Raw genomic sequence first — 25,324 nt, 5'->3', positions numbered from 1 at the left:
AACAACATCTTAACTAACATTTAATTTAGAAGTATGATGAACAAAAATTACATAACAAATAACTGGGAAGGAGCTCACTATTTGAAAACAACTTGAAGTAAAAAATTTAGTACAAAATAAATCCTTTATGAAGTCGCATTTTGTCCTTTTCTTTTAAATGTGGTTTTACCTGCAAAGAATAGACATTAGTTTTTCCATGTGTGAGAATAAATTTATAATGAATTTTAAATTGCTAAATTTGAATGGTGGTGCATTTCAAATTTTATGATAAAATAAATATTAAAATTTATTACTTTATACAGCATTCATTTTTTAAAAAAAAAGACAAGTCTCCTATTATTCGAATTCTGATGCTGGCGCATTTTCAAGATGAATAAAAAAATTTAAATTTAAAATATGCCACTCGGTAGATGGAGGTAAAATTTAAATTCTGAATTTCAAAACTAAGGCCTATAAAAAAATCAAAATTATGAATTTGTTACAAAAACAATAAAATCTTTAATTTTTAATGATTGAAAGTGGAAAACCGGATTTTTTTTTCAATTTCTCTTTGTATTTTCCAAATGTGATTGGTAAATATTTTTCTTATTGATATTGATTTGAATTTTCAACTTCTCGTTGGACTTATTAATCAAAGTTTGGTTGGTACACATACTTGGAACCTGCATAGATATTCTATATTACTTTTAAATATAACAATGTCATAAATACTTTTTTATTATGTACATAAAATTTAGTTTGGAAGAATCTAAAATTTGATTGTAATTTTTTTATTGAGCCAAAAATATAAAAATGATATTAGTTTTAAAACATCATTCTTCACTCTATCATTTTCCTGTATGTGTGAGCTCTTTATCATAGAAAAATGAAATTATTTGAATATTAATTGAATTTGACCGGTCTGTGGTACCTGCTTATTGAACTCCTTACTTCTGTGCTCTTTGAAGAGGCCAACCCGCAAAAGTAAAAATTCCCCAACAAATGCTGTCAATTACATCAAATTTTGCCAAAAGGGAAGAAAAATCAAGTAAGCTACTGCAGAAGGACTTACATTGAAAACTCCAGAAATATAAAATCTTAATATTGGTGTTTAGTAAAAGCTTCCATTAGAAGAACTTACATTGAAAACCAAGAATCAAAAAGCCTCTCTCCACCTTCATTTGTAGTTCTTGAAGTGACTAATTAACTGGCGCAAGGTGCATTTGATTTCCTTTCCCCATAGTGTCAACTGAAATGGGCACAAAATTCACAAATCTCACCAAGTCCATATGAGAAAGAATGAAGAAAAAAAGGAAAAAAGTTTCGATTTGCCATCTGAAGACTGATGCGGCGTGCACACAATCAGAATATTTGCCCACTGGTAGATTTTTATATCAACAAAATTAAGGAAAAATACCACTTTCAATGAGTAGCTCCCATCTCATTCAGGGCTGGCTGTAGCAAGAATCTCAATTCTTAATGAGTCATCTCCTTCCTTTCATCAAACATTGTTTTCTTTTTTTATGATTTTTGAAAGCTTCTATGTTCCCCTTCTCTTTCACACAATCTTATAAGCAAGTTTGGATTTATCAAGAGACCTAGCAGCATTAAACACAACACAGTTAAAAAGCCAATTTTTTTAACGTGTTCACAAACAAACACAAAGCATTCAAATCACAAGGAATATTATAAAGCAACTTAAAATCAAAACCAAAAAAGATATCTTGCAAACAGGTCCAAAATAGCTTGGAATGAAGATAGGTTGGTCTATATATTGAATGGATCTCTGAGAGAATTTGAGAAGCAACATATTGATGATTATGGTGCTTGAATTGCTCGTAATATATGTGCTAATTGCTAACAAATGTTTTTTTTTTCTAATTCCTTTTTTCTAGGCTATGGGACTAAGTAATAACTCATCAATTTCAATTATCAATGCTGATTTTTTTTAGTTATATGCTGATTTTTTTCCATTACAATAATTGATTTTTTTTCTTGTTATTCATAGTTAAAATGTCCAACCTTGCAAAGCTTGAATTTGTGGCTCTAGATATCACCGGATAAAATTATCTGTCTTGGGTGTTAGATGCTGAAATGAACTTAGATGCAAATGATTTTGGAGATGCTATCAAAAGAGGAAATATTGCATCTAACCAAATCAAAGCCAAGGCTATGGTCTTTTCATGAAGCTCTAAAGGTTGAATACCTCACACTAAAAGACCCACTTGTTCTCTGGAAAAATCTGAAAGAGAGGTTTGACCATCAAAAGACAGTGATTTTGCCTAAAACTCGTTATGATTGGCTATATTTGCGCTTACAAAATTTTAAAACTGTAAGTGAATATAATTCTGCTATGTTCAAAGTTACTTCTCAATTAAAGTTGTGTGGAGAAAATGTAAGCGATGTTGATATGTTAGAAAAAACATTCTCCACTTTTCATGCATCAATGTGGTCTTGCATCAACAATATCGAGAAAGAGGCTTCACAAAATAATCTCTTGCCTTCTCGTTGCTGAACAGAATTATGAGCTGCTCATGAAGAATCACAAATCTCAACCTATTGGTAGTGCTCCATTCCCTGAAGCGAATGTTGCAACTTATAATGATAATACTCCTGGTTGAGGTCGTGGTCAGATTCGAGGTCGTGATCCTGGCAAACCATGGACGAGTACTAATAAAAAATTCTTCACACCAGAAGTGGAAGAATAATGGAGAAAATGAAAAGAAGGGTGGGCAAAATAATAGACATGTTGGAAGCTCATGTCTTCGTTGTGGTGGCAAAGGACATTGGGCACGTACTTGTCGTACACCAAGGCCTCTTGTCAATCTCTATCAAGAACACATTAAAAATAAATGGAAAAAGATAGAGACAAATCTCCTTGAAGAAAATGAAGATGATCTAACTCATCTAGATATTGCTGATTTCTTTGTCGATCCTGATGGAAGGATTGATCACTTGATTGGTGATGGGAACATTTACAAAGAAGTTTCTTATTTGTTTTTCCTTTTAGTTGTTTCCTAAGAACTTTATATTTAATGTTTTTCCTTTTGAATAATGATGTCTTTTATTTGACTTTTATTATTGGAATGTTTGATTTTTATCATCTCAATTCTATTTTCTCATAAATGATATTTTTCTTTTATTAAGAATGAACGTTCATGATATTGATACCGCAATGAACAATGAAGATATTTGCCTCACTGATTGTGAAACAACGCACAACATACTCAAGGAAAAGTCTCATTTCTCTTCTTTGATAATAGAAAGGCAAATGTCCGTACTATAACTGGCGGTACAAAGATAATTGAAGGCCAAGGAAGAGCCAAAATAATGTTTCTTGGAAGAACACAATTGAATATTGTGAATGCTTTATTTTCCTCCAAAGCTCATAGAAACTTATTAAGTTTCAAAGATACACGTGAAAACGGATACCACATTGAGACAATGAATGAAGAGAATGTGGAGTATCTTTGTATCACAAGAGTTATCTCATGAAGAAAATGCATAGTTGAAAAATTACCTTCATTTTCTTAACAAAGATACATTTGGGGATGTTAATCGAAAATACAAGGAGATCGAGGGTAAACTAGAACATTTAGATCAGAGGATTGTACATGGAGGCTTATCTACCCAGGAACAATTACAGAGGAAAGATGCCCAAGCTGAATTATGGCAGGCTGCGAGACACAAAGAATCAATCCTCCATAAAAAATCTAGATGTAAGTGGATTCAGGAAGGCGATTTAAACTCTAAATTCTTCCACTCATTCGTAAATTGGAGGAGGCAAACAAATGGTTTGGTAGGATTGCAAATAAATGGTACTTGGATTGAGGATCCATCTCAGGTTAAAAATGGTGCAAAAGAGTTCTTCACACTAAAGTTCACTAGGAGTAACTGGATGGCTCCAACTCTTGATGGAGTCCCATTTTGTCAGATTAAAGACAGTGAGAGGGCAAATCTGATTGCTAATTTTGATCCTGCAGAAGTCAAGGAGGCAGTGTGGGAGTGTGGCATTGATAAAAGTCCGGGCCCGGATGGTATCAACTTTAAATTTCTCAAGACTTTCTGGCATCTTGTATCCGAGGACTTTCAAAACCTTCTCAATGAATTCCACAAATCTGGAAATTGGCCCAATGGTTGTAACTCCTCCTTCATTACTCTAATTCCCAAGAAAGAGTGCCCAGCTGAGCTATCCGATTATAGACCTATTTCACTTGTTGGTTGTGCTTATAAGGTGATTTCAAAAGTGCTTGCCAATCGGATTAAGAAGGTGCTGCCATCTATAATTAATGAGGTGCAGAGTGCTTTTCTAGAAGGAAGAGGACTCCTGGATAGCGTGGTTGTGGCGAATGAATGGGTTCATGATGCAAAGAGCCGAAAGAAAGGTTCAATGGCTTTTAAAGTAGACTTTGAAAAGGCCTACGACTCGGTACATTGGGATTTTTTATACTATATGATGCACCGAATGAACTTTGATGATAAGTGGATCTCTTGGATCAAGGCTTGTATTGAATCGGCAAGAATTTCCATCTTGATTAACGGTAGCCCAAGTGAAGAATTCAGTATGGGGAAAGGCATTAGACAAGGTGATCCTATTGCACCTTTTCTATTTCTTATCATTGCAGAGGGTCTTAATGGTCTTTTGAGACAAGCAGTTCTTCTCCAAAAATATAAGGGCTATAGCTTTGATCGTATAGAGGGGGAGGAGGTGTCCATTCTTCAATTCGCGGACGACACCTTATTCATAGGGGAAGCAACTAGGCAGAATGCGTTTACTTTGAAGTGCATCTTGCATTGTTTTGAATTGGCTGCGGGTTTGAAAGTCAATTTCTCCAAAAGCAGTTTGATCGGTGTTTCAGTGGCCGAGAGGGAACTACAGGTTCTGTCTGCAATTCTTAATTGTAAATTAATATCTGTACCATTTCTCTATTTGGGTTTGCAGGTGGGGGGTAACCCTCGAAGGTTGGACTTTTGGAATCCCATTCTCTTAAAGCTCCGAAAGAGATTATCAGCTTGGAGAAGGAAATTTCTGTCCTTTGGCGGTCGTGTATGTCTGTTAAATAGCACACTATCTTCCGTCCCATTATTTTATCTGTCTTTTTATAAGCTTCCTATTGGGGTTGAAAAGGAATGCATCCAGCTCATGAGGAACTTTTTATGGGGTGGCTTGGAAGGGGAGAATTCTAAGATAGCATGGATTAAATGGGATAATGTTTGTAAACCTAAGGACTTAGGTGGTTTGGGGGTTAAAAGCTGGGGTGATTTTAATAGAGCACTGCTTGGTAAATGGCGTTGGAGACTTTGCACAGGAGACAGAAGCTTATGGGCGCGTATTGTGTGCTCTAAATATAATGTGGTTAATGGAGTTATGAGAGGGGCTCGTTCAGGATCTGCATCAGTGTGGTGGAAAGATGTGGTAAAATCTTGTTTTGAACCTCCCTTGGGTAAGTGGTTTTCTGAGGCGATTGCTAGGAAAATTGGTAATGGCTCCACTGTTCAGTTTTGGCAGGATACATGGGTGGGCAATGAACCCTTGGATGCTAAGTTTGCAAGGTTATACAGCTTATCTTTACAGCAGGAAAGCACTATTGCAGACGTGGGTGTTTGGGCTAATGATCGGTGGTCTTGGAGTTTGTCTTGGCGACGGGAACTCCGTGATTGGGAACAGAATTGGTTGAATGAAATTCTGGGCTTAATTAACCAAGTGCCAGTGAGACCAGAATCATTTGACAAGTGGGTTTGGAAGGAGGATGTGTGTGGAGGCTATTCAGTTCGAACGGCCTACTCCTTGATCAAAGGGCATGCAAATTTTACTCAATCCCCAGCGTTCAAATTTCTTTGGAAGGCTACTACACCTTCATCTGTGAAATCTTTCATGTGGAAATTAATGTGGGGTAGAATCCCTACTAGGCAGAACCTTTGCAGAAGAGGTGTCTTGCAGAATACTGATTTGCAATGCCCTTTCTGTGAAGCTTCGGTGGAGAGTGTTGAGCATCTCATTTTTTCATGCAGAAAAACTTCACAAATTTGGTACTCTATTATGCGTTGGCTTGGGTATTGCACTGTACTATCGTGTGATAGTCAACAACATTTTCTGCAATTTATTCATGGCTGCTGGAACCTTAATCAGAGCCGTGTATGGTGGGCTATTTGGGGAGCTGTAGTTTGGACGGTTTGGTGTGCTTGCAACAGGCTTATTTTCACAAATATCATTCCGGATTGGGAGAATTTGCTGGGACAGATTCAGTGGAAGGCTTGGATATGGGCGTCTTCTCTGTTAAAGGATTTCAGAAGTTCATTATATGAATGGCTCTTGACCCCTTGCTCGTGTATTTTACAAGTTTAATGGCACTGGCTATCTCATGGAGGCAAAGCATTGAAACTTGGATGAAGGGATGTTGGCTTGGTGTTTTATCTTGGGGGGCTTAGCATTTGGGTTTGGGTTGGGGTATTAGATTCCTTTGTAAACCTCCTTGAAAATTCCTCTTGATTTCTCAATTTAGGTACTCTTTTTCCTTGTTAGGTTTTCCCAAGGGGGTTTTATCCTAACAAGGTTTTAATGAGGCCTTTTTTGTTTAGTCTATTTTCAAGGGGCTCTAGATGGGTGGGTTTGTTTTCTTCTCTTTTGTTGGGTTTGTTCCTGCACTTGTTAGTTCTAGACTGTTCTCTTGTTTTTTTTCTTTCCTTCTCTCTTCTTTCCCCTTGTATTGGGTGAAGTACCCCTTGTACTTCTATTCAATATACTTCTTATTGCCTATCAAAAAAAAAAAATTCTTCTGGTTTGTATTACACAAACATTTGTGTAATTGAAACAAATGATATCGTAAACCAGAAGTTTATTGACTTTTCTATTTGGCATGACCGGTTAGGCCATCCAAGTTCAATTATGATGCAAGAAATAATTGAAAACTCATGCGGACATTCATTGAAGAGTCAAAACATTCCTCAAACCAATAAATTCACATGTTTTGCTTGTTCCCAAGGGAAATTGATTATTCGACCATCTCCAACAAAAGTTGAGGGTGAATCACTTATATTTTTGGAACGTATACAAGGCGATATTTGTAAGCCAATACACCCACCATGTGGACCATTTAGATATTTTGTGATTTTTGTTGACGCTTCAACAAGATGGTCGCATGTATCTTTACTGTCTTCTCGCAACTTGGGGTTTGCCAAATTACTTGCTCAATTGATTAAATTGCGAGCACATTTTCCTGATTATCCAATCAAGAAAATACGTCTTGATAATGCTGGTGAATTCACATCTCAAACTTTTAATGACTATTGCATTTCTATTGGAATTGGTGCATGTAGCACATTTATACACAAAATGGACTTGCATAATCATTTATTAATCGTTTGCAGTTAATCGCAAGGCCATTAATTATGAGGTCAAAACTTCCAACCTCTTTTTGGGGACATACAATATTACATGCTCCTGCATTGATTCACATTAGGCTAACAAGTTATCATCAATACTCCCCAATGCAAATGATTCATGGTCAAGAACCTAATATTTCTCATCTAAGAACTTTTGGATGTGCGATATGTGTGCCTATTTCTCCACCACAACGCACAAAGATGGGCCCTTTAAAGAAGATTAGAGATATGTGTTGGATATGAATCTTATTCAATTATAAATTACCGAACCATTAACGAGAGATCTATTTATTGCTCGATTTGATGATTGTCATTTTGACAAATCAGAGCTCCCAATATTAGGGGAGATAATAAGCAGTTGGGAAATGAAATTAGTTGGAATGAATTATCATTATCTCATTTTGATCCTCGAACAAAACAATGTGAACTAGAAGTTCAAAAGATAATTTATTTGCAAAGATTAGCTAACCAATTGTCAGACGCATTCGCTGATCCAAATAGAGTTACTAAGTCATATGTACCAGCTGCTAATGCTCCATTAAGGATTGATGTCCCTGTTGGACAACGTAGTGCTGCAAATAAATCTATCACACGCCTGAAGCGTGGCAGGCCTGCAGGTTCCAAAGACAAAAATCCTCGAAAAAGAAAAGGAGCTAAGAACCAAGAAAAGAGGATATGATAGCCCTAAAAGAGCAACAAGACATACTTAAAAATATAGTTTCAGAAGAAACTCAGGTACCTGAAATTATTGAAAATGATGAGATCTCAATTCATTATGTCTTGAATAAAGTAAGATGAAATTGAAGCAAAGTCAACGTTGGCAACTATTTTGCACATAACACATCACTAGACGTGATAAACGATATTGAGGATTATGAACCAAAATCTGTCAATGAATGCAAACAATGAAATGATTGGCAAAAATGGAACACGACCAAAACCAATTAATTAAACACTTAAACTATCTTGGTCTTACACACCTCCCTTGAAAGAATGCAGAAGCGGTAAAACTGTAAGGCCCACGACCAAAACCAATCCTCTAAACCAAGAAACAATCACCCAATAGCCACCCATAATATTGTGATTTAAAATGAAGGCACACTCCCTCAAGTAATCCAACAGCAACCATCTCACACAGAAAAAGAATGAGTAGAAAATTCTAATACCACCAAAATATCATGATGCAATCCTGCAGCACCTGCAAGTACTCAACCATTCCCCAAAATTCAATCTGCACAATTCAAAATATTAGCAGGAACCAAATGACCAGAAGTTATATGCCCTGCAACCAACAATTTGATGCCAGTTACAATCTGCTAGACGAAAACAGCTTTGCGGATCCACATCAAATATGAGAAATACACTCCCACGGGTTCTGCAACCACTCGAAAAAAGAACACACAAATGCACAGTTGTTAGCCTTAATCCACAACCAGGTTTTATACTGAATTAGATCAACATTTGCACACACCTCCAATACTTCCCTTCAGAATGCCGCCTTGTACCTAGCTTGCCACAGTGCACACACAGTTGCAATCCAAATTGCTGTCATAATTTTCCCTGATTTAGGACTAGATACAATGTTCATGCCATGTTGGGTGAAGAGATCCTCCAAACTGTCCAAACTATTTGGCAGCACAGTAGATATCCCCAGCCAACCCGATACCTTCATCCATACTTCCCAAGCAAATTTACACCCAATGAACAAATGCAAACATGTCTCCTCATGATCTCCGCAAAAATAGCATTCTAAACCGATCCTTACTAGAAGGGTCCTCCTCTTATCTAGCTCAACTTTTGTTTGAATTCTTTGTAACAACACCTTCCATGCCAAACTGATAGTATTCGATGGAGCCTTCACTGTCCACAGTTTTCTGAATAGGATGCCTTCAATCTCCAACACAGAATGCTCCCCATGAATAATTTCATACGCTGAACTCACAGTATACACATAACCTTCCTTTATCCAAACCCATTTATCCCTTCGCCCCACCATAGGAGAAAAACCGCCCAATGATCTCAGCAAATCCTCCACACTATAACTCCCTCTCTGGCAATTCTCTATTCCACCGCAAAGACCAAGCCCAGCTACCTTCAACCCAATCACCCACATCCCTGATGCTCGCTTCTTGCTGAGACTAAATTCTGAATAGCCTTGGAAACCGATTTTTCAGCGCCCCTGGCTAGCTACTTCTATGTGAGGAACACAAGTAACAAAAACTCCAAAACCAGGGTCCATCACTTGAAATGTTTGCATACTTGTCACATATGGTACATCTTCTAACCTAATCACAAAGATTATATATGTTCTGCTTCAATTAATTCGAGATCAAATGCATAAAAACTGCTCTTATCACACTGGTTGTAGTAACAAAACTTATTTTAGTAAAACACAGAATCTATCAAGTAACATATAGAAATGATCACTGGTGTACTAGCCACATTGGGTAACAATTTGACTGAGTTGCACAAAGATATATTCTTGGTCTAGACAAGTTGAAAACTGTCTACTATGGCATTGCCTGCAAATGAGGTCCGAATCTATAATGGCCATTTCCCAAGATGAGAACGAAAAATATGTTGTCTAATGTCCATAGTGCTTGGTTCAACATAAAAAGCTAAGCCCCTATTTCTATTAAATAAAAAAAATTGATTTTCACCATTGATTTTCCCAAAGCCCTCAACCTATACTTGAAAAACATACATGCAAGGGACTCAAACCTGAGTAATACAGTAGGGGGCATAAATTGAAGAATGCTAGCATGCTTGCTCTAATCTTCACAAAACTAATCAATTAATATTATTTGACCAATAAAACCAATACCTGAAAGGTAACTTGCTAAATTGTTTGAGGTTTATTTTCTTGAGCTTAGTTTTAGTGTTCTTCTACAAAAATTCTATCCTGGAGCGAAGTTTTTATGACCTTGTGAATTAGTTTCCCATAAGTTTTCTTAGTTAATAAGCTAGAGAATTCAAGCACTTAGTACTGTGCGGAGGTTTCCTGTTCTCGACGTGTTGGTGTTACCCTTCCTCTTTTCCAGGTGCGGTTCTCTCTCTCAGCTTGCCCTCTCATTGGTGACAACAAGCAACATTGGTGCGACTCTCTTTCTCAGCATCCCTTCGTTGGATACAACAAGCAGCAGCAGGGTTGGAAACAATTTGCATGTTTCAGGTTTGTTTGGTTTGGATGATGGATGGTGAATATCTTAGAACAAGCAGTTGAAGATGGTGACCAAATTCATCGCTGCCCATGTTTCAAGAATAGCTTGTTTCGCTCCCTTCGATGGTGTTTTGTTATGGATTTGTTCTGTGATTTGTTAATTTTGCATGAATTGCTAGTTGGTGATGATATGTTGTGCTTCAATGCTGTCTTTGATTGAAGAAAGAAGTCAACTATGGGTTGCAATTGGGTATTCATATCACTTCTTTGCAAAATTGGACTCCATCTTGGTTCTTCGTGAAGGTTATAGGAAAGAGGAAAAACTGAGGATTCAAAATGTTCCATGCCATTCTTTTTTCGATGTTCCCTTTTGAATATTTGTGACGTGATTGGTTTTTCATTGCTGGTTGTTGTCGCAGTTGGTTGGTTTGTCCCAGCTCTATAGCAGTGGTGGTATTTTCTGGTGGGGTTTGGGTTTGTTCATATTGGTCGGGTCTCAGCTTGCAGGTATCGAGCGGCATGTCCCGTGTTCGGTTAGACATGGTTCCGTTTTTCGATTTTAGTTGAGATCTATCAAAAAAGGATTAGTCTTTTGAGGTTTGGCTAGGTATTGTTGCACACTTTTGTGCATGTGGGGTTTTCAGAGGTTCGGTAGGAGGTTTTTCTGCTATAGTGGCTGGGTTTTGTTGGATTTTATGCTGGCTAGGTACTGTACCCATGTGGGTTGTTTCTCAACATTCCTTATATATTATATGATATTTTGCTTTTAAAAAAAAAAATCTAGTCTCCCCATAAAAAATGGATGGGAGAAGAACCTTGTCAAAGGGTTAAAGCAGAAGAAAGTCATACGGAGTAATTGTGGAGCTAGAGGTTGAAGAAATAGAGTCTACAGCTATCAAAAAGATGATTAACACACGGGAGCAGTTGAGAGCATCTAGATCAATGCAACTAGTAATGTTTTGAGCTAAAATAACTAGTCTGATCAGGGGTTGTTAAATGCTCAAAAAGAGCCTTGCTAAATAGCCCGAAACGAAATGCAAGAATCAATTGAAATAGAAGGAAAAAATTATACAGTTCGTATTCCATTTGTTTCGTACGTTTCATCATTTCTTGCTCAAAAACGGTCCTTGTGCTGAGACACATCCACTAAGCTAATTCAAAAGTTACTATAAGATCACTGCTTTTGAAATACTAATAAAAGAACAAGTACCCAATTTACCAACAACACCACACAGTTTATGTCGTTCAAATGCACCAAAACCAGCTAACACATTATATTATATGTAGAACTAAATATAGATGCAGTCATCTAGGAATAATTTCCGACTACTAACAAGCATATCAATTACTTAAATAAAATTTCACAGGTTGTAGAGCTCCTTCGGCATTTGGTTAATTCTACTATCATTGCAAGCTTTTTGTAATGACTTTCATTAGGCAGACAGCAAACTGACATGGTGTGTAACGACGTTGAATTTTGCAAAACATACTTTGCAAATCTCATCTCACATTCCTTACTTGTATAGTTTGTAAGACAGCACTCCTTGAGCTGTGAAAATAAAGCATTCAGGAACATCATGTCGGGTTGGCCAAGCCTCGGAAGCATGGTCTGAGTTAAGCACAAAAGTTTGAAGTTGAGGGCAATGATTGAGAAAATCAAGCAACAAATTCCAGTCAATAGGGCCTCCCAACCTGAGCTCCAAATGCATTAAATTTGGAAACGCGGAAATGGTTATATCATCGCGCCACTACAAGAGTTAGAAAGATAAATTATTAGAAATATGGTAACATTCTCTATAAAAAAAAACAAATAACAAACTAAATTCATTTACATACAAACTTGTTCTAGAAACTTTTCTAAGCGTAGAAACTCTACATTAGAAAATGCTTTCATAGGAATAGGAAGATTTATCATGTAAGAAAGATCCACTCGAACCAACTTTGACAAGCTTATAAGCTTGTCCTTGTCCTCCTCAAATGTATATACTACCACAAAAACACTATTTTGAGATGGAAAAATTCGTCGCACAATAGTTAAAATTTATGTCCCAAAACTTTTTTGGGACGGAATTGGCGACTAAAAAAATTCGTCGCGATTTTGCTCGTCGCAAAAATTTTGGGACGGAACATATTATTCTGTCTCATTATTGAGACGGAAATAGGGACGGGATATAATAAATTAGTTTTTTAAATAATAATTTTGTGACGCAATTTGTGACGGAAATAATTTAACATTTTGTGACAAAAAAAATTAATCCGTCGCACTTTTGGGACGGAATATAATAAATTTTAAAAAATTTTAAATAATAATTTGGTGACGGAGTTTGTGACGGAATTAGAAAAGGTTTGTGACAGAACTGAAAATTACATAGTTCCGTCCCAAATTTTGTGACGGATATATTCCGTCACTGAATTGTGAAGATTTGAAAAAAAATTCTGATGACAGTTGGGACGAAAAGCTTCTGTCATAAACTTCCAGTATAACATTTACTATCGCAGACAGCTGCCAGAATGTGGCCCGAAGTTCAAGTGGGCAATTTGCCTAATCGAATAGCATAAATTGCGGTCTAAAATAACATAATAGGCTACAATTTCTGGAATTGGTTCATGCCAAGGTTCAAAATGTTGGATTAAAGGTTTTAAGCCTTATAATATGTTCCACAACATAGGATTAGGCCACAATTAAGTTGTTAGCCAAAAGAATTCCTTCAAGGCCCTTTGAGGAATATTGAGAGGTGAGTTTCCCTTTCTCTCTTTCTCTATTTCCTAAAAATCAGGTGTAGTTAAATAAGCTTAATGATTACTAACATAGAAGGTATTGGGCATCTGTTTAACAATTACAAAGACTCAATTACAAAGACATGAACAAAGTATAATAGAATCTTGAACATCCATGACAAAAGATCTTCGGACTATGAGGACAATACACCTATTGTATTTGAGAAACCTAGAAATATAACAATTCTTCAATAACATCAAAATGAATGAAACCATAGAGTATTATAACTTGAATGCTAGAATGCTATTACAGATATTATCATTTCAAGTTGTGACTTACTTCTTGAAGCTGATTTTCAAGAGATTTGAGCTTTAAATCTTGCTCCCCGTGGTCAAGATTTAATTCAGATTTCATTTATCCAATGGATTTGTTAAGAGCAGCATGATTCCAACTTGGATAGCCTTGAACTAAATCCCTCTAGACACTGCATGAGGTTGTCTGCAGAATTTTTCATACTCTTCTCTATAGTTGCAATCACATCTTGACTTAAAGAATATTCAGGTGGACTATATGAAGTCGCAGGAAACATCGATGTCCTAGCCACCTTCGATTTGTGAAAATCCTGTCAAAATGTTTGTGGAGTTGATATTTGAAATTCACTAAAAGGTAAGAAAGTACATGCAGAGTAATTACAAGTATATACATGCACATCAGAAACAATAATTTGATAAATGGTCATTAAAATTTCACCTTGCCTTAAGTTAAGAGTATCTTGTGGCCCCTCTTTCCTACTCAATATTCATGTTTATCTTCTGAATCTGCTTAAAGAAAAGACATCAATTGATGATCAGATAACCAACTAAAGAAACTTCGTATGAAGCAATACACAAATAGCTTATTAGTTTCTAAATTTTACAAACTAAAGTCATGCCTGCAACTATAGAACTTTCTCATGGATTTAAAATAACACAATTAATTTCAAACTCTAAGATAACGTATCAAAGTAATCATGTCACGAATATGTGCTAGCAAGAAAGAGTGGTGTTGTTGGAGCTTCTAACAAGAAAGAGAACAATGTTCATAACAAAAGATGGGTCAAGTCATATTGGGGTGCCAAAGATAGCATCATGAGAGTTGTGGAGTGTGTTGGATTACCCCGTTTGATAGCCAGAAGTGAATTGCAAATTAATTTCTAAAACTCATCAGCAGGTCATGCTTACTTGTAATTGTTAATATGCACAGTTGCTTTATTTGGTTTGAAATTGCTAACTCAGCCACTGCTTAACTCTCCCATGCAACCTGAAGAGAGGGAAAATCCAAAGAAATAATCTTAAAGAAAATGGGACTTCTTCAATGTCCCCTGTTTTGCCACTCACAGACACGGTAGCAGTGCATTGAATTTTGTTGAGGGAAACCCTAGTTCATCTGCACTCCCCTTCAATGAATCAAACTCAACCATATCAGCCGCATATCAAGTAGCAAAACGCAAATATCAGCCTCAATTTTCTGCATTCGCTCACCATATCAGAAACAAACCCAACCACTTATAAAAACATAAAAATTATATCAAGACCCACATCAAATCAGGTACTGATCAAATCAAAATGGCTAAACCCAATCATATTCATTAAAAGCATAAAAATCAATCAACACAAGACTCACTTGAAATCAGACTCTGATATAGAAAATACAACATAAACCCCCCAATATGATAATAGTACCTAAACCCCAAAAGAGAGGGAGAAGAAGTATGAAGAAACTGGGAGGAAGGGCTCTAATTTTCTTCCTTGGAGGCAAGCACGGCATCGTAGATTAACTTGGAGAGAATGAATTTAGGGTAAAAATAGGAATGAAGGAAAAATTAAAAATTAAATAAACATTTATTTGTTTAAAATAGAAGTATAGTTTATTAAAATCTCAATTACTTTTTAATACTAGTAAGATTTTTTTTTTGAACAGTAATACTAGTAACATTACAAGTCTCGTCTTTTCCTGTATTGTTTTTTTAATATATCTTTTAATGGTAGAAACAAGTTTTAAATTTAAAATAAAAGATGAATATAAATAAGAATATTTAAAGATATATATTTGAAATAAATAATAACAATATAATAATTCAACCCTTTAGTCTTAAGTGTTTTAAATTTGTGATAAATAAGTAATAATACTTTTTTAAAATAAAAATATGAGGTATTATTTAAAGAAATGATAATCAAAATAATACTTGTTTCAGATTTTAAATAAAATTAATAATATATGTAAGGAATATATAATATAATTATGATAATATGTAATAGAAGTATATAGTTTTTATCTAGTATAATCACGATAATAGCACTCGATTATTTTTTTTGGGGTCATTTGGCCACTAGTCTCCACGGGGAAAGGGGCCTCACGTGACTAATCTGACTTGGGATATGGTACTGATGTCTCTAGCACAAAGGTATTATTTTTTACCTCAGAGGGGATCGAACCCGAACCCGGAGCCTAGACGAAATCCCTTAAGAAAATGCACATTCACCACTTATGTCACCCCTTGTGGTTAGCACTCGAGTATTACATAAGTGTAAATATATATATATAATTTGATTTAATAAATAATATAATAATTTTTTAAAAAAAAATTATAAAAAGCTAAAAAATCAAAACTTAAGAAAATAGTTCCTCTTAATTTATTTATTTTTAAATTTGGTTAGTCATATAATACGATGGGCCTATAAGATCTCATCATACTTGATGAATCCTAAGTTCAAAATAAATCTTAATTAAGCTTGATGGGTCTTGTACACAACACGAAGCCTCGTTGGGTGTAACGGGCCTTTGAAATCAACATAAAAAACTCATTATGTTAGGCCTTAATGATCACCATGAAACTCAATAATGTTGGACGAGACTCTATAAAGTAAAATTAGGTAGATACATTAAATGTGAAGCCTGATTGGGCCTGATAGGTCATGTACGCAATATGAAGCCTCATTGGGTATAATGGTGCTTTAATATCAACATGAAACATCATTTTGTTATGATGGGCCTTAAGATCACAATGAAGTCCAATAAGGTTGGATAAGTTTCTAAAATCAACATGAAGTATAATTAGGTCGATTGACATTTAAGGTTAACATGAAGCCTAATGGACATCAGAGATCAACTAGAGGTGTCATCGGACCCAACGACCCCTAATTAAGATCAAAAGGAAAATTAACTGGGCTCGATGAACCTATAAGATGAATTATTGACTTGTAATGGGCTTAATGAGCCTTATACGCAACACGAAGCCTAATTAGGTCTAATGAGTCTTTTAAATAAACATGAAATCGAATAAGGTTGGATGAGTCTTTACGATCAACATGAAGTATAATTAGGTCAGACGACTGACGTTTGAGGTCAACATGAATGATGGTGGATATTGGATATCAACGAGAGTTCACATCGGGCTTGATGACCCCTAAGGTCAGTAAAACTCATTGGGTTAACATGAAACCTCATTATGATTCTCTTAAAAAATGTCGGCGCTATGATTCTCTTCATAACTAAAAGTTTAAATGGGGACAGAATATCAATTTTCGTCTCAATATTGTGACGGGCAATTTAAATCCTTCCCGAAATTGTGACAGAAAGAACATTTCGTCCCAAAATAATAGATATGTTGTTAAATGACCCTTGTGACGAAATGTTATTGCTAATTCTGTCACTAATTGGGACATAATAATTACGTAACTTTGTCCCAAGATTTGGCGCCACGATTCCCACCAAAAGTAAAAGATTTATTGGGACAATATTTATATTCTGTCCCTAAATCGCGACAATTAGTATATTTTCGTCCCTAAATTGTGACTGAATTAGAATTGTGTCCCGCAATAATAACCATATTTTAAATATTATTTGTCACAGAATATTATTGATTATTCTGTCGCACTTTGGGACGGAATAATTAAGCGATTTCGTCCCCAATATTGGCGCCTTGATTTCCCCCCAAAACTAAATATTCAATTGGGGACGGAATATAAATGCCATCCCAATATTGCGACGGTGTATATAGCTGCGTCGCTAAATTGTGACGGAATACAAATTTCGTCCCGCAAAAAAATAATATATTTTAAATAATATTTGTGACAAAGAATTATTACTAACTCTGTCACATATTGGGACAAAGTAATTAAATTATTGCGTCCCCAAAGTTGGCGCCATGATTCCCTCCAAAATAAATGTTTACATTGGGACAAAATATTAATGTTTGTCTCAAATTCGCGACGGTATGTATAATTTCGTCCCTAAACTGTGATAAAATCTATATTTCGTGCCGTAAAAAAAATCTATTTTTAATAATATATGTGACGGAAAGTTATTACTAACTCCGTCACAAATTGGGACGGAGTAATTAATTTATTTCGCCCCCAAAGTTGGCGCCATGATTCCCTCCAAAATAAATGTTTACATTGGGACGAAATATTAATGTTTGTCCCAAATGTGCGACGGAATATATAATTTCGTCTCTACGTTGTGACAAAATTCATATTCCGTCCCAAAATGTTGAATTAATATTTCACAAAATATTTGCGATGATAAAGTATCGCGAAATATGTCACGAATTAATTATTTTGGGACTAAATATTTTTCCGTCGCAAAATTCCGTCATAATTTGAGTGTTTTCTAGTAGTAGTCATTACAAAGTACAACATTTGCTTCCAATTCTTCAAGAATTGGACACCCATGAAGAAGTTCAACAATAAATTGAGCCTTTTTAAAGGCAATATGGGACAAATGCAGGGCTTTGAGTGTGGAAAGGTCAACAGAATAAGGAAAAGCATTGAAACACACCCGATGCAACTTAAGAACAACAAGGGTTGTAGAGCTGAAAATGCTAAACGAGACTTTACAGTGAACCCAGTCTGGTTTACTGAGATACCCGACTTCGACGTTCTGAACTTGGCGTTTCTGCATTGATGTGTTTAACCAAATGATGGTATCAGAAACTGAAGAGTCACATATGATGCGAAAGGTTTTGATGGGTTGCGGAAAACTTCGTCCGAGAATGGTTGCGTATACGAAGCGAACAAAAGAAGAGTGTGATCTGTTGTTGTTGGATGAAATATATCTTTCATAATGGAAGTCGAGGGTTGGGACTAAAAGCCATAGTGATCTCCACCTCTTTGAAAGAACAGTAGTTGCAACAACATCCTCAGTTGGAAGAAATGAGAGAATGTGACAGATAACTTCATCTGGTAAGTTGCTAATCCTATCAGCCATCAACACTGGAACCTTCCTGTCACCGCCGCCAAAGAACGACAGGAGCAGGGTGCAGTGCTATCAACGGATGGTGGACACAGAGAGTTGTTGGAGGTGGCATAAGGTCGAAAGGTGGCAAGGCACACAACTGATAAGTATTATTATTTATTAGGCTTCAATTCTCTTTTTTTTTTTTTTACTTTTACTATATTTTAATAATTTTATTTTTTAAAATTTTAACATAAAAAGGAAGTTTTTTTCTAAGAAAAAATAAAAGTTAAACTCCAGCTTTTTGTGATGAAGCACAACTTTTTTAAATAAAAATATCACGATTTTGTTCAATCCATTTCTTTTCAATTTTGCCTAAATCTATATGAGCAAGGTTTTTCAACCTTGGCCAATGCTACTGAAGGTATGAAAAACGATAGAAAGGGGGGTTTGAATAGCGTTTTCAGATAAAACTTTTCCCACTTTAACAAATCTCTCAAACAAAGAATGCAAAGTGCTAAGATAAGAGTTGAGGAAAACACACAAGGATTTTATCCTGGTTCACTTAATAAATCCCTCAAGCTAATCCAGTCCACCCGTTAAGGTGATTTCTTCCTTCTTAGAATGAAGGCAATCCATTATTCAGAGTTTGGTACAACTGCACTAGCAACCTGCTCAGTGACTAACAATACAATGAACTAGTAAACACTAAGATTCACTCTCTTAGTCTTCTCAAGGATCTGACCAACCTTGGTCCCTTAAGGAAAAACAAACTAACTGTTTGAATGTTTGGGTTTACAATGAAATGCTTCTCAGAAAGCTAAGGTAAACACAATGAGTTCAGTTTGAAGAAAGATTGCTAAGAGAATAAAAATATTGCTTGAGCTTGAACAAAGTTTCTTAGGCGGCATCTTTCATCTTCAGCCTCTTTATATACTCCAAGGATTAGGGTTGTATCCGTTGCATGGATTGCTACCGTTGGAGGGCAAATCTGTAACTTCCAGATTCTGTTGTGGCTGAATATCTTAGGTAAGGTCGTCAGGATAGTACAATTGCTTTTGTACTTGGACAACGACGTGACCTTTATCCTAGTTGACTTCTGATTAGAGCGATGCTTCATGTTGGAACTTGTGAAGCTTGGTGATCAGAGTCAGAGGGAAGCTTGGATCCTCTGACCTTCGTAACTTCTGCTTCTGGACCTCAGAGTAGAAAGTACTTGGTCTTCAGAGCCAGCTTACTCTTGGACTTCAGAGTCTTCACTTCTCAACTTCTGGACCTTCAGAACTTCTGATTCTTCAGAGCCTCTGGACCTTCAGAGCTTCTGGACCTTCAGAACTTCTGGTCTTCAGAACTTCAAGTGATCTGAATCCATATCAGAGCTTGTAAACTTCAGAACTTCTGAAGCATATACTACTGTTCAAAAGAACATAGTGAATGCGAAAGCGTTGCATAGGTAACTCTTTGGGCATAGTGCTTCTGATAAGTGTGAGTATTGACCAGAGTCAGAGCCTGTCACATAAACACTCAGAAAACAACGTTAGAGTACCATAATTGTTCATACACAATAGTTAACATGTAATCATCAAAACATAGAGTTGTACTACATGATCAAATCTTGATCTTACAGCTACATGTCACCTTCAGATTGATTCAAATTCATATATTCTACCTACGAATCCCATGTCTCAGCTATATTTCTCATTGGTATTATTAAACTCGTCCCGGTGATCGACTCGGTCAAGGCATTGGATCAATGAGTCATTGATCTGACCATTTGGTCATTGGTTCGAATACTTGACTCGGTGTATATTAATAAATTATATAATAGTCCAATACAATATAAAGTTAATATATGAATAGTAAAAGAGGTTTTAAAATATTAAATAACATGATGGTGTAGTGGTTAACATTTCCTCAAGGTCTTGTGTTCAAATCCCATTTGCAACAATTTTTTTAGATAAATATCACATTTTTATACTACTTTACCAGGCCCAAAGCCAGTACATGTACACTTCTGTTGACAAAAAAAAAGTGACTCGCCGGTTCAACAAAAAATCGACCATGTCAGGGATTTTTCAACTAAACCGGTCGGGTCATTCCGGTTCAGTCCGGTTTGAATGCTTGACTAATCCGATTGTCAGCTCCAATCGGCTAAGTCGATTCGAGGTCGAATCGGTTTGACCGGTCGGTCCGATCTGAGTTTAATAACATGGCTTCTCATGTGCCAATAAGTCGGTGAGCTATACCAAACTACCTACACAGGGACACATCTAACCGCAACCGTCATGTATACGTGGTTGTTTTAATACGGCCAAAAACATAGAAGCTACTGTGAAGATGTTTCACGATTTTAGTCGCTAGATGAGTTGAAAGCACACAAAATTAATCCTAAAACATCAATCAAGAGCGACCCATTGTCAATTTAACTATCTCATTTCAGTTCCATTGATTAACCCATCCACCTGGGTCAAACTAACATACTATTGACACAGCTAATTACCCCTCGTATAAATTAAGCGCAAAAAATAACATACATGCAGAATAGAGATTGAATAATAAACATATACGAATATGAGATCAATTCATCTACTACATCAAAACTTCGATAAAGAATGTTTAGCTACCCATTATACAACCAAAATAAATCTTAAGTATTGCTGTATTTAACAATAAACTTGAGTTTAACTTAGAACCTCTCGTATCAAACAACATAAGAAATCATCTTATTTTTTTCTTTCATTTCATTTTCTTTTCTCTCATTTTCCTTTTATAACCAAACAAAGCAGTAATCTTGCCCCATCCTATTCCTGCCACATCAGTGCATCACCCTCGTGGCGTGGCAACACCATGTACTGTGCACTTGGCATAGTACCTCTGCTTATTACATTCAGACGATGCTTATGAATTTTGAGAACATAGCTTTCTTGAATTGCTGAATCATTTGGCAAACAGATAAAGAATGGAGAAAGGACTCTGATTTCTGCATCCAAACCAGTAAGTCAACCTTCACTCATTTTGCTATAAATAAACTATTATACAGTATATATATATATATATATATAGTATGTAAAGTAAGTAAAGCAAATCCTGTCATCTTTCATCATTATTTTCTTTCTTTACAATCCCATTATTCCCATTGGAAAGCACTTAATTATTTACAATATCCCATAAAAAAACTGAAAAGTTTCGAGCTTTCTTGCTCACGTGCTCAATCTGTATCTATATGCAAGACAAGATCATGGAAATGTACTAGAGATTTTGTTGGGTTTGTGAGTATGAGAAGTTTTTTCCAGTTATAGGTTGGTCTCCCTGATTTTCTTCTTTTTACCAAATTTACAGTTCTTGGCTTGTGGGTTTTTCTTCTGTTCATCTGCTTTTGTTAATTTAGACCTCAAAACTCGATTTTTGTTAATTTGAAGGGAATCAACCTCTAGAAGCAAAATTGGACTAGAATTGATTTATTATTCTTTCTTTGTTTGTTTCTTGGGAAAACTCAAGTGATATGGAGGAAATTTTTGGAAGGATGCCTTATTGACTGGGATTGTGATAATGAAAGCTTTTTTTGACAATTTGACCTATAAGGAATTCTACACTAGATAGAAAGTTTTCCTTTGCTGTTTATGGTAGTAAAGGATACCTTTGCTGTTTGAAGTTTGAACTCTCATTCCTACTACAAATGATATTGAAAATGACTGTGCTCTTTTTGCAGGATTGGTTGGTAGGAAAATTCAGAAGGTGGGATCATCTTAAGAATCATTTGGGGGTTTCAGTTGAAAGAGTGCTGTAGCCTGGAAAGATTTACATAGAGAGTGGTATAAGTAAATTAGAAATTAAGATGGGATCTTTCATAGGTCATATTTTGCCAGGAACCTTGTTTCTTCTAGTTGGGGCATGGCATATATGGGCTTCTGTGGTGAGATATGTATCAGATCCCAAGACATTCCAGGTTCGGGTTTGGAATCCTGTGCTTGGGTTTGATGGGAGGATCAAGCACTTGGAGCTCTATGTTATTTCAATCGGCGCTTTCATTGACTTGTGCATCGAGCTCTTAGTTGCAACCCAACTCAGGTTTTTTGTAGGTGGAGTCTTGAATTCTACTTACTTGAATAACTTTGAGCACTCGGGAATGCTTCTAATGTTTCTTATCTTCGGTGTTGTTTCCCTGCTTTCAGAAAGGACAAGGTTAGTTGCTATGGTTGCTCTTCTTATTACTATGTTCCTAGCCTTTTTCTTGTAATAAAAGCCAATAAGTTGTGCCGCTACAAATTTCAAGTTGTTGAGATCTATCCTTTAAAAGTTAAGTAATGTTTTCTTTTAATCAGGCCGGTTCATTTCCCTTAATCCATGGAAATCCTTATTTATTTTCTATATTCTTTCTCTAATCTAGATTTTTTGGGATGCTGCTTGATTCTAATCTTAATTTTCCATTTAATTTATTTTCTCTGATTTACTAAGGAAATTAAACAAATGATAAAATAGGGTGTGGACGGTTGTAATTAAGAATAGTAGATATTGATGGTAATTACTAATTAGTGATAGGATTACACAGCACTAACTTTTTTTTTCTGTTATTCCTAAGTTTTTCTGTATCTGCTTGTTTGCTGAGCAAGCACATTTTAATAGGGGCGGAAAAATACAAGCCTAAAATATATGGTTAGTATAATTTGCGTCAAAATGAAGCTCTAGTGTTACTGATATTTTTTATGGTGACACCATTTTCTGACAAATGGAAATGGGTTTTAAGTGTGCAGTTTGTTGAGAAAAAGGATTCTAATTGAATCAGTAAATAAATTAGTAGAGATATTGATAACAATGAAAACCCATGAGTCCTGTAGTCCATGCTTCTATAAATCCATGGGGTGAGCTATTTAAATCTTAATGTGAAACTTGTTGCATTGCAAATATTCTGTGGACCATACATGCTCTCCCATAGCTCTGCTTCTGCTTCCTTTGCATCCCCATGATTTAATTCTTCATCTGTGAGTTCTCTAGCTTGTTTGTCTTCTAGATACATCAGTTATTAAGCCACCTTAATTTCTCTCATGTATTGTAGCATGAGAGTGATGTTGCTGTCCTAAAGATGCTTAACCTTCATCGTTGGCAAGATATGCATTGGATGAAGCTTCCATAGACAGCAGAATAAGAAGCAAAAAGTTTCATATCTATGTGAGAGTGCAGTTGTGTTTGGTTTTCTATATGTTAATCACTGGTTCTCTTGATCAATCTGTTATTTTAGTTACTCAGGGGTACTTATTTGATCTGGCTGTACATAGTTCCATGATCATCCTTTTGAGCAGTTTTTGGCAATGAGTGCTACTGCTAACTTCTCTTTCCAATAACACTGCCACTATCCTTGTCCTTAACCTACTGCAAGTGTTATTCTACATGCTATTCTGGAAAAAATATAAGATGCTATAACTATGGAAAATTGTAAAGATGTTTGTGGTGATAAAATCCATGCTCTTTCCCTGAATTCATGTTATTTATTTGTCCTCATGGAATTGTCTATGCTCTGGACAGCTATTAATCCTTGGGTTGCAACAGATATAATATTTAATTGTCTATGAGGAAAGTGATGCATAATCCATGCACGTTCTGGTAGCTAGTTCTCAAATGTCCGATACTCCCTAGTCTGTTAATTTTCCACATAAAAAGGTTTTCCCAACTTATTGGCTAAACTGATAGTTCAAGAAAACATTTTCTGTATTCATTTCCTAGTTTTGCATAAATACAAGAAAACATTCTTTAATTATCAATAAAAACATGAAATGAAAAACAGATCAGGCTTAATTTTCTGTATACACTTCCTTTTTCTCAATCTCTAGTTGTAGAATATATTTATTTCTCAGAACATAATCATTATTTTTCATAGGTTAAGATGCCTTATCAAGTTTACTATTTAATTGCAAATTACTATTCAAATATCTTAACTTATGTCTTTATTTGTCCATAAATCATGACATTGGAAGATATTGTTAAAAGCAACCTCATGATCAATAATATGTCACAAAGTTTAGTTTCTGATTGAGCGCAATGACATTAGTTATCCATGTACCCGACTTCGCTTGTGGAATAAGTCTATTGTTATTGTTGTTGTTGATATTTGTCTCCTCTAATTTGATTTTCTTATGTAGATATCTTCCCTTGCCGGGTGGAGCTCTATGCTTGATTGCTGCCACAGCATTCTGTGCAGAGTATCTTCTCTTCTACTTTCACTCGACAACACACAAAGGCCTTGAAGGCTATTACCATGTCCTCCTCTCCTTCCTGATTGGGCTTTGTATTTTATCTTCAATTGCTGGAGCACTTTTACCAACCAGCTTCCCAGTTGATTTATGTTGTGGCATTTCCATAGCCCTGCAAGGAATCTGGTTCTATCAGACTGCATTTGTTCTCTATGGCCCCATGCTTCCAACTGGTTGTAGCCTCAAGGACAGTAATATCACATGTCATTCCAAAGAGAGCGAGCTTCGAGGTGAATTGCTTGCTAATGTTCAGGTCTTTGTTGCAGTCTTTGCTGTTCTTGTAGGAACTTTAGCATCCTATGGGTTTGCAGCTTCAAGATATGGGACTTTTGAAGAGCATTCTCTGGATTCAGACTTGATTAGATCAAGACCAAAGTAGGGTATGATGTTATGTTTCAGTTCATTTTTCTAGGGGGCCTTGTTTCTTGTAAAATGTCTGTAAATTGAAGTAAACAAGAGCTCGTTTGGATACAGACTTATTGGAGCTTATTTACTAGAAAAAGCTCTAGATAAGCTCCATTAAGTGCTCTTTGGTTTTCATCCAAACGGGTTGCAAGTCTATTAGTGTGGTGTCATGACTTTTGAAATTTAATATAAAGTACGCAAGGAAGTTATTATTTTAAA

General features: G+C 35.9%; 2 protein-coding genes and 1 long non-coding RNA gene across 7 annotated transcripts; 1 reads left to right on the top strand and 2 right to left on the bottom strand.

Moving 5' to 3' along the window:
- Positions 1-11,679: 11,679 nt before the first annotated feature.
- On the bottom strand, positions 11,680-15,064 carry LOC130713722 (uncharacterized). 4 transcript variants are annotated; one of them, XR_009011001.1, is made up of 4 exons: positions 14,462-15,053; positions 13,992-14,059; positions 13,581-13,863; positions 11,680-12,270 (listed from the first exon to the last, which is right to left on the bottom strand). It is a non-coding gene; the product is annotated as an uncharacterized LOC130713722 (long non-coding RNA). The 4 variants fall into 4 exon arrangements; XR_009011002.1 differs by lacking the exon at positions 11,680-12,270 and having other exon boundaries at positions 12,997-13,863; positions 14,462-14,676; positions 14,963-15,064; XR_009011000.1 differs by lacking the exon at positions 11,680-12,270 and having other exon boundaries at positions 12,997-13,863; positions 14,462-14,747; positions 14,963-15,043.
- Positions 15,065-17,891: 2,827 nt separating this feature from the next.
- LOC130712504 (F-box/FBD/LRR-repeat protein At1g16930-like) lies at positions 17,892-18,488 on the bottom strand. The gene has a single exon (XM_057562337.1). The coding sequence runs from the start codon at positions 18,486-18,488 to the stop codon at positions 17,892-17,894; it is 597 nt and encodes a 198-aa protein (XP_057418320.1).
- A 2,810-nt stretch (positions 18,489-21,298) lies between these two features.
- Positions 21,299-25,324, top strand: LOC130714658 (uncharacterized). 2 transcript variants are annotated; one of them, XM_057564581.1, is made up of 3 exons: positions 21,299-21,449; positions 22,165-22,637; positions 24,590-25,324. In XM_057564581.1, the coding sequence occupies exons 2-3, from the start codon at positions 22,291-22,293 to the stop codon at positions 25,077-25,079; spliced, it is 837 nt and encodes a 278-aa protein (XP_057420564.1). In that variant the 5' UTR covers positions 21,299-21,449; positions 22,165-22,290; the 3' UTR covers positions 25,080-25,324. The 2 variants fall into 2 exon arrangements, with proteins under 2 accessions (XP_057420564.1, XP_057420563.1); XM_057564580.1 differs by lacking the exon at positions 21,299-21,449 and adding an exon at positions 21,556-21,754.

This window comes from Lotus japonicus, chromosome 4, assembly GCF_012489685.1.
Source record: "Lotus japonicus ecotype B-129 chromosome 4, LjGifu_v1.2".
Taxonomy (NCBI): Eukaryota; Viridiplantae; Streptophyta; class Magnoliopsida; order Fabales; family Fabaceae; genus Lotus; species Lotus japonicus.
The sequence above is the reverse complement of the archived record's forward strand: the minus strand, read 5'-3'. Positions and strand labels throughout refer to the sequence as shown.

What these genes read in the sequence shown, in the direction of transcription:
- LOC130712504 (XM_057562337.1), bottom strand. Translation starts at nt 18,488, where the DNA reads ATGGCTGATAGGATTAGCAACTTACCAGATGAAGTTATCTGTCACATT.
- LOC130714658 (XM_057564581.1), top strand. Translation starts at nt 22,291, where the DNA reads ATGGGATCTTTCATAGGTCATATTTTGCCAGGAACCTTGTTTCTTCTA. An exon ending in CTGCTTTCAGAAAGGACAAG is followed by an intron (nt 22,638 to 24,589) that starts GTTAGTTGCTAT and finishes TTTCTTATGTAG; the next exon opens with ATATCTTCCCTTGCCGGGTG.